Raw genomic sequence first — 7,691 nt, 5'->3', positions numbered from 1 at the left:
TAAATTAGAGCAGCATTATCCCTAAAATTCACATTGTGGTTTCTTAAATTTTTTTGTTTTTAATTTTTTTTGGTCTAACTAAAAAAAAAAAATTAAAAGGCGTACCAATCGCGGGCCGTCACGTGTCGGTGGAGTCCGCGAACAGTGCAAAAAACCAACAACGATCGATCCTTATCTGAAGCCTTTTGAGACCGGTTTTTATGTTTTCTATGGGGTCCAAGGGTTAAAAACCCCTTTAATATCTTGGGTTGTTGATGATCTTATAGAATGTCATGTTTATTGCTGTTTTAGTGGCCTTATAATTTAGTTTCTGAAGTTATGAACACTGTTAATGGCTCATATCTGCGGTTTAATACATTCTTAACCAATCGTGTACCTTTGATATTTCAATTCTTGATCTCAAAATCATAAACCATCTTTCAGAAAAGTTCTCGATCTCAAAATCTGAAAGAGGTTGTTCGCAAAAAAAAAAATCTGAAAGAGGTGAGTTTTAAAAAGAAAAAATCTGAAAGATGCGGGATTCGGAGGTTTAAAACCATTATGGATTAGCTGACAAGTTTCCACTAATCATTAAAAATTAATGTGTTTCCATTTTATTATGTTGTCAAGAAAAAAACGGTCTCACTTCAAAGTTCAAAGCTGATAAGATTACAAGCAACCCCTAGTTTATTACCATCGAGTTCAAAAATTATATATTAGTGTATGTAGATAAGAGTATATTAAAAATTTGGAAATCCAACTAATAATATCTCATTTAATATATTATTGGTTGAATTTCTAAAAAAAATTAGTATATTTTTAATTAATTATATATGCATATACTAATACGTAATTTAAGAAAAAGGTTTGTGAGTTGAGAACACAAACAAAATGTTTTATCTAGATGAACACTTGTATGAAAGTATATTATTTTATCATTTATGTTCTTTTTATGTCAGAGAAGAATAATTTTTGCCCAAAAAAGAAGAAGAACAGGGTGTTTCATCAATCAACATACTGTATGTGGTCCAAATCCAAAAGAAAATTTCTTACTCATTTGGAAATGAGATTTGACTTTGGCTAACATATATTGGTCTACAAGCAGGTCCACATGCTTATTAAACAGAGAATCCAAAGTATCATGCCTAGCCACTAACAGTCTAACACCTCACAGAACTTTACCAAGAAACCCTTACCTCGCCGATATAAGAAAAAAACAGAAGATAAAGCCAGAGGTATTAACTACCTCCAATAATATAGGCAACACAATGTCAAAGATACTATAAATATTACATTTTGCAATCTATACTATTAAAGCAGGATCCTATTGTCATAATTACCTTATGGTCATGTTTCCTTCACTAACATTGCATGTTTCATTAAAGGCAATTAAGTAATATTAATAATAAATCTATATTGGGTCATTATTTTTGGATCCAGCCCAAATCAAATCTCTCTTGGGCCATTTGGGCCTATTAAAAAATCAGATTCAATTCTCACCTTTTTTTTTCCTTTGGACCATTGAGTCCAAGTTCAAACAATTTTTTTTCAACTATTCTTAATTATTATTTTTTTCTTTTCTTAATATAATTTAAGCATTCATAAAAATAATTGAATTTTTTTATTGAAAAGTATAAATCTTTATTAAAAGTATATAATTTTTTAATTAAAATATTAACCCCATAATAAAATTAAAAATAATAAAAAAATTAAAAAATAAAAAAAGCATTGGAAATCGAGTTTAGTGAGATTGAGCGTTGCATGTGCTCTTAACTACCTCCAATAATATAGGGAACACAATGTCAAAGATACTATAAATATTACATTTTGCAATTTAAGTATTAAAACCAATAAATAGACAGCCATACATCTGTTGATTTTGTATTAAATACAGAAAGAAAGAAAGAAAGCTACGTTACGTGATGATGTGCATAAATAAAGAAAGAAAGCTACGTTACTAAATCTCTGACGTGGATTTCATTTCAAAACTAAACCTACCAGTTTCAGAGGAAGACAATGACTAGTTCTGATCAATCTCTGTCGCACAATGTCTTTGTCTACGGCAGTTTCCAAGAACCACCCGTCGTCAGTTTGATCCTCGAATGCAATCCGGTCGCCGTCTCCGCTCAGCTCCACGGCTTGTACGTCTCTCTTCTTCTTTTTTTTGCTCTAAGATTTGGTTAAATCTGATTTCTTTTTTGTTTTATTTTGCAGTCATGTGTATAGGCTGAAAGGACGTTTGCATGCATGTATTTCTCCTTCTGAGAATGGACTTACCAACGGAAAGGTTTTTATTTCGTCTCTGTTGTTCTTACAAGGCTTCAGCTTCTATCTTGAAGTGTTGTCAACATTGTTCTATTGGTTCTGAAAAAAAAGGTTTGATCTGTTTGGTGCAGATACTAACTGGATTGACAGATGGTCAGCTAGAGAACTTAGATATGATTGAAGGAGATGAATACGTGAGGAAGACTGTCGAAGTTGTGTTAACTGTAAGTATTATCACTTCACTTCTTCGTCGACTAATCTCATAACCATGAGATTTAATTATCCAATTATATAGGAAACTTCCGAGAAGATGAAAGTGGAAACCTATGTATGGGCTAACAAGGATGATCCTGATATGTATGGAGAATGGGATTTCGAGGTTTGATTCATTTCCTCAAGATTTCTCCTGACTACATGTTAGTCTTTTTTTAGCTTAATGGGTTTTGGCGCAAACACTTTGTGTTGATATTTGATTTGGTACTAGGAATGGAAGCGGCTTCACATGGAGAAATTCATAGAGGCAGCCAAGAAATTTATTGAATGGAAGAAGAATCCGGATGGGAGATCAAGGGAAGAGTTTGAGAAATTTGTACATGAAGATCCTCTGGTGGCCTGAAGAATTTATGTGCTTTTGTTTTGTTACCCATTAAGATGTGTGTTGAAATCACTCTCTTTATCAAATATCTTTTACTGCAAGTAAGAGCTTTAGAGCACGTTTATCGGCATGTCTTAGCCGCGCCCCTTAGGATAATTAATTAAAAAAAATTATGAAAGATGGAATTAAAACGAAGGCACGTCCTCTAATTAAGCCCACGAAGTCACGCCTCTTAGGGGGACGTGGCACTTCGCTATTGGAGAGAAGAACGGTGGGGTCGAGATTCTTTCTTTCTTTCCTTTCTCTTTTCGGCTCCTCTCCTCCTCGACGACAACGGCGATTTCGAAAGCCGTCTCGGTGGATCTCGTCGACGTCTCTGTTGGTTTCTAGCGTCGACGGTCGATCTCGTCGACGGTCGATTTCGTCGACATCTCTATCAGTTATTCTCTCCCCCTCGGTGGTTCGTCATGGAAGGAAACAACCAATTCTCTCCCTGTCGGTGGATCTCGTCGAAGTAACCGGCGATTTCTCTCCCTTTGGGTGGATCTCGTCGAAAGAAACGGCGATTGGTCTCCCTATCGGTGACTCTCGTCGAGGAAGGAAGACGGTGACCTCTTAATCGGTGGCTGTCTTCGAAGAAGCAAAACGGCTCTGTCTCTCTCGTGGTGACTCTCTGAGACGAGGACGAACGGCGATTGTTTCTGAAGGGAATCGAAAGGTAAAGCGTCTCTTTGCTTATTTCAACTATGCTTGTCTTTGATTCTTGTTCATGAACCGTAAGAAATGGAAAAACTCCAATATTTTTAATTTGTTTTCTGTCTTTGTGTCGTTACATGGATGGATCAAGAGGCATGATCCTGGCATGATCCAGGATTGATAAAGAGCCGTGAAGTGGGCACAATGTTCATGCTGCCACGATTGTAAAGGTAAATCCTTTCTCATTGATCTTTGTTATTGGATAAATCCTTGCAATGATTTTAGAACTGGATAAAACCTCTGTCTTAGCTCGGTAATTGCCGGATCGGATCTAGTAAGCAATGAATTTAGAACTGGATGAAGCAATGTTTATTTGGTCAATGATGTTTCGAATGGACGGTAACCAGTTTAGTCAAGTTTGAAATGAAACTGAATTGTTGTTTTGTGTTAGGTTAGGAAATAAATGGAGTGGTTATTGTGAGATAATGGTTAGCTTAGGTAATAAATACGATATTGTTGTGTGATGAATGGTTGTAGTTATATGTCAACTCGTTTATGGTTGGGTGTCTGTGATCAATGCTTAAGCTTTCTCTTCTTTTCTTTATCTCTTACTTCTCACCTTTGTTCTTTTCTTTATCAACGTCCTTGTTGAAAACGAATTCAAAACGTTTTTTCTTCCTCAGCTTTATTCTTTTCTGTCTCTCATCCTTGAGCTTCCTTTGGATATGGATTCCAATCCATCTACCCACAGCTCTAAATTTGTTGAACTACTAAATAGTCAACAAAGTATCTCCTTCGGTAACTATGAAGATAGTCACGAATTCTCTTCATCACAACCTTTCTCTTCATCACAACCTTTCTCTCTTCACACTCAAGGAACCGAAGATGGTGGCGAGACAGCTTCAGATCGTAGAGAGCGAAGGAAGTGGACGCCGCCTGATGATATCTTGCTGATCAGCTCGTGGTTAAACACGAGCAAAGATCTTGTGGTTGGCAACGAACAAAAATGTGGAACATTTGGAAAAGAGTTGCCGCATACTTTGCGGCAAGTCCTCAGGTTGCTGGCTGCGAAGAGAGACAGTCTGCCCATTGCAAGCAGCGTTGGCACAGGATCAATGACGTTGTCTCCAAGTTCTGTGGTGCGTATGCAGCTGCTACCAGAGAGAAAGCTAGCGGCCAGAACGAGAATGATGTTGTGAAACATGCTCATTCAATATTCTACAACAACTACAAGAAGAAATTTACTATGGAACACGCTTGGAATGAACTACGCAACGACCAGAAGTGGTCCACCCTTATGACTGCTAAAAAGGATGTAAGCTCGAAGAAGAGGAAGTGTGAGGATGGAGCTGATTCAGAGACCTCTCAAGCTACAGAGAACAAGCGTCCCGCGGGTGTGAAGGCCTCAAAGGCAAGTGGTAAGAAGAAGGTGATAGACGAGAAAATTGTGGATGAGTTTGAGACAATGTAGACGATCAAACAGCGGGATTTGGCCGCTAAAGAGAAGCTGTCTAAGATGAAAATGCTTCAAAGTCTTTTAGGAAAAAATGAACCTCTTGCTGACTATGAAGAATCACTCAAGATTAAGCTCATAAATGACTTGTTTTAAATTAGGTTGGTTGTTTTGTTTCATGTTTAGGTTGCTTGTTCTTGTCTGTTCTTGTTGTGATGCAGCTTCTTATAGTGTTCTTGTTCTGATTTTTATAAAATGTTTTTGTTCTTGTATGTTTAAACCCTTCTTGTTCTTGTGATGCAGAGTGGAGTGCTCGCGTGATGAAGAGTGGAGTTCAGGTCTTGTCGTCGAGTCTCTTGTACTCTTCTGTCACGAGAGTGGATAGTGTCACGAGTGTTCTTCTGTTGTGTCACGAGTCTAGTTATGTTGTGTCTGTGTAACTCAAGTCTTGTATGTTGTTTTGTTTGTCACGAGTTGTGTCTTGTAGTGTTGTGTCTTGTCAAATGTTGTAAGTCTTGTTGTGTTGTGTCACAAGTCTTGTAGTGTGGTGCCATGAGTCGAGTCTTGTGTTATATAAGACATTAGCTTCTGCAAACGTTTTCTTTCACAAACTCATCTCTCCTTCTCATTGTCACAAAGATCATCTCTCCTTCTTAACAAACAAATCAATTCATCTCCTTTCATTTGATCACCTAATTCTTAACAAACAAAACAAACACAATAAAGGCCGGTTCTCTCCAAGTTCGAACAAACACATCTCCTTTCATTTGATCATCTCATTAGATCATCTCATTTGATCAAGTATTCTCACGGACCAAATAGTCAACAAAGGCTGGTTCTCTCCAAGTTCGAACAAACCAAACCAGGACCATCACTTTACTTGGTAAGCCATCATCAAATTCTATATAAATTCATATCATCAACATTATAGAATTATATAATATAAAAATCTATATAATATAAAAACTATAGAAATTCTATATAATACAAGATCCTCAAATATTCTAATGTTCGTCTATTTTGTTTCAAGATTCTCAAACATCTCATGGCGTCTTCTTCTCATAACGATTCTGAGGATTCGTTGGATGAAAGTTTCGATCAATATTTTGATCAATATTTTGATCAAACATTCGAGAATCTAGTCAATACTCATGGTGATCAAGAAAACGCTAGAAAGACAAGGAAAAAAAGAGTTTTTATCGAACGAAATCGCGAAGAAGACCATATCCGGTTATGTAATGATTATTTCAGTGACACTCCAACATATCCAGAAAATCTATTCCGACGACGATTTAGAATGAACAAGCCATTGTTCATGCGTATTGTTGACCGCCTCTCCAATGAAGTTCAATTCTTTCGTCAAACGCAAGACATTACCGGAAGGCTTGGTCTCTCATACTCCATAATATGATAGTAGAAAACGAACGAGATCAACACACTCAATAAGAGGTTTCAGATTTCCAACAAGGAGAAGGTAGCGGAAGTTCACATGTCGATCTCACATATTCAACAGATACCCCTACAAATATCGCCAATCAGATGGGTGTTCGAATAAGAATTCGTGATAAACAAGCGCATCAACAACTGAAACATGATCTGGTTGAACATATATGGCGTAAATTTGGACGTGATCAAGACAACAACTGAAGTATAATGCCGCTTTCAAATTATTATCGTTTATTAATGTTATCTTTATTTTCATGTTTTATGTTTTTATCTTAAAATCTATGTTTAAAATGTTATGTGGGACTTTGTTTTATTTAATAAATAAATTTTATCTTTTAAAAAAAATATTGTTTAAAATTTAGTTTAATATTTTTAATTGTTAAGAATCTTAATTAAAATACTACCAATAAACCACTATAATAAGTGTATCTTAATAATGTTTCTTAGCTTAATGATAATCATTAAAAATTCATTAAGATGACTTTGATAGTGTCATCGCAACTTTTGAGATGACTTTGATAGGTCAACACAACCCTCCAATTATTTTGGCAAACCATTAAAACAGTCTATATACAATACGGCAAGATGTTTGACTTTTTGTATATTTATACTATTAGATTAATCTTCAAACTTTTTTTTGGCATCCGTTTAAACTTCAATTTTTTTGTGTATAATTTTCAAACTAGTATCTTTTGTTGGATTTTCTTGGTAACCCACTAGTATTAATTTTTTTCATAAAACAAGGAAAAAGAGGAAGGTGTTGTAAATGAAGTGTTGGGGAAATACTTATGTTATTATTAGTGTCGACCAGAAGGTCCATATATATACAAGGTATTAGACCGTCATAAGGTCATGTTTATCCTAACAAGATAAGGATAAGGATAAACACTATGTTACAGATATACATGAAATATATACTAGATAAACACATAGTCTCTGATTGTCTTTATCATGTCCCGGATTGGGCCTGCAGTACGGGCTGGTCCATGGTCGATCATCATTTGGTTTATAACACTCCCCCTTGATCGACACATCCGGTACAGGTTCGTTGCATGCTTAATGTTGCCTCATTAAAACCTCTCCTGAAAAACCCCAAAACCAATGTGACAAAATAGGAAACCAAGGACAGGAAAAAGAGTACAACACATGAACTCCCCCAGATGAATGCATCACTGTAGTAGACGCATTCCCATCTGGTATCCGAGTCTTCTTGAACGTTGAAGTTGCCTATGACTTGGTGAAGATGATCAGCTGGAT

The 7,691-nt window shown here is 36.1% G+C and overlaps 1 protein-coding gene across 1 annotated transcript; it reads left to right on the top strand.

The window, feature by feature from the left end:
* The first annotated feature begins 1,922 nt into the window (after positions 1–1,922).
* Positions 1,923–2,944, top strand: LOC106325465 (protein AIG2-like). The gene is made up of 5 exons (XM_013763515.1): positions 1,923–2,120; positions 2,194–2,266; positions 2,376–2,468; positions 2,540–2,623; positions 2,729–2,944. The coding sequence occupies exons 1-5, from the start codon at positions 1,996–1,998 to the stop codon at positions 2,858–2,860; spliced, it is 507 nt and encodes a 168-aa protein (XP_013618969.1). The 5' UTR covers positions 1,923–1,995; the 3' UTR covers positions 2,861–2,944.
* The last annotated feature ends 4,747 nt before the right edge of the window (positions 2,945–7,691 follow it).

This window comes from Brassica oleracea, chromosome C2 (assembly GCF_000695525.1).
Source record: "Brassica oleracea var. oleracea cultivar TO1000 chromosome C2, BOL, whole genome shotgun sequence".
NCBI lineage: Eukaryota > Viridiplantae > Streptophyta > Magnoliopsida > Brassicales > Brassicaceae > Brassica > Brassica oleracea.
The sequence above is the reverse complement of the archived record's forward strand: the minus strand, read 5'-3'. Positions and strand labels throughout refer to the sequence as shown.

Coding starts and splice junctions, on each gene's coding strand:
- LOC106325465 (XM_013763515.1), top strand. CDS start 1,996: ATGACTAGTTCTGATCAATCTCTGTCGCACAATGTCTTTGTCTACGGC. Junction 2,121..2,193: donor TCCGCTCAGCTCCACGGCTT/GTACGTCTCTCT, acceptor TTTATTTTGCAG/TCATGTGTATAGGCTGAAAG. Junction 2,624..2,728: donor ATGGAGAATGGGATTTCGAG/GTTTGATTCATT, acceptor ATTTGGTACTAG/GAATGGAAGCGGCTTCACAT.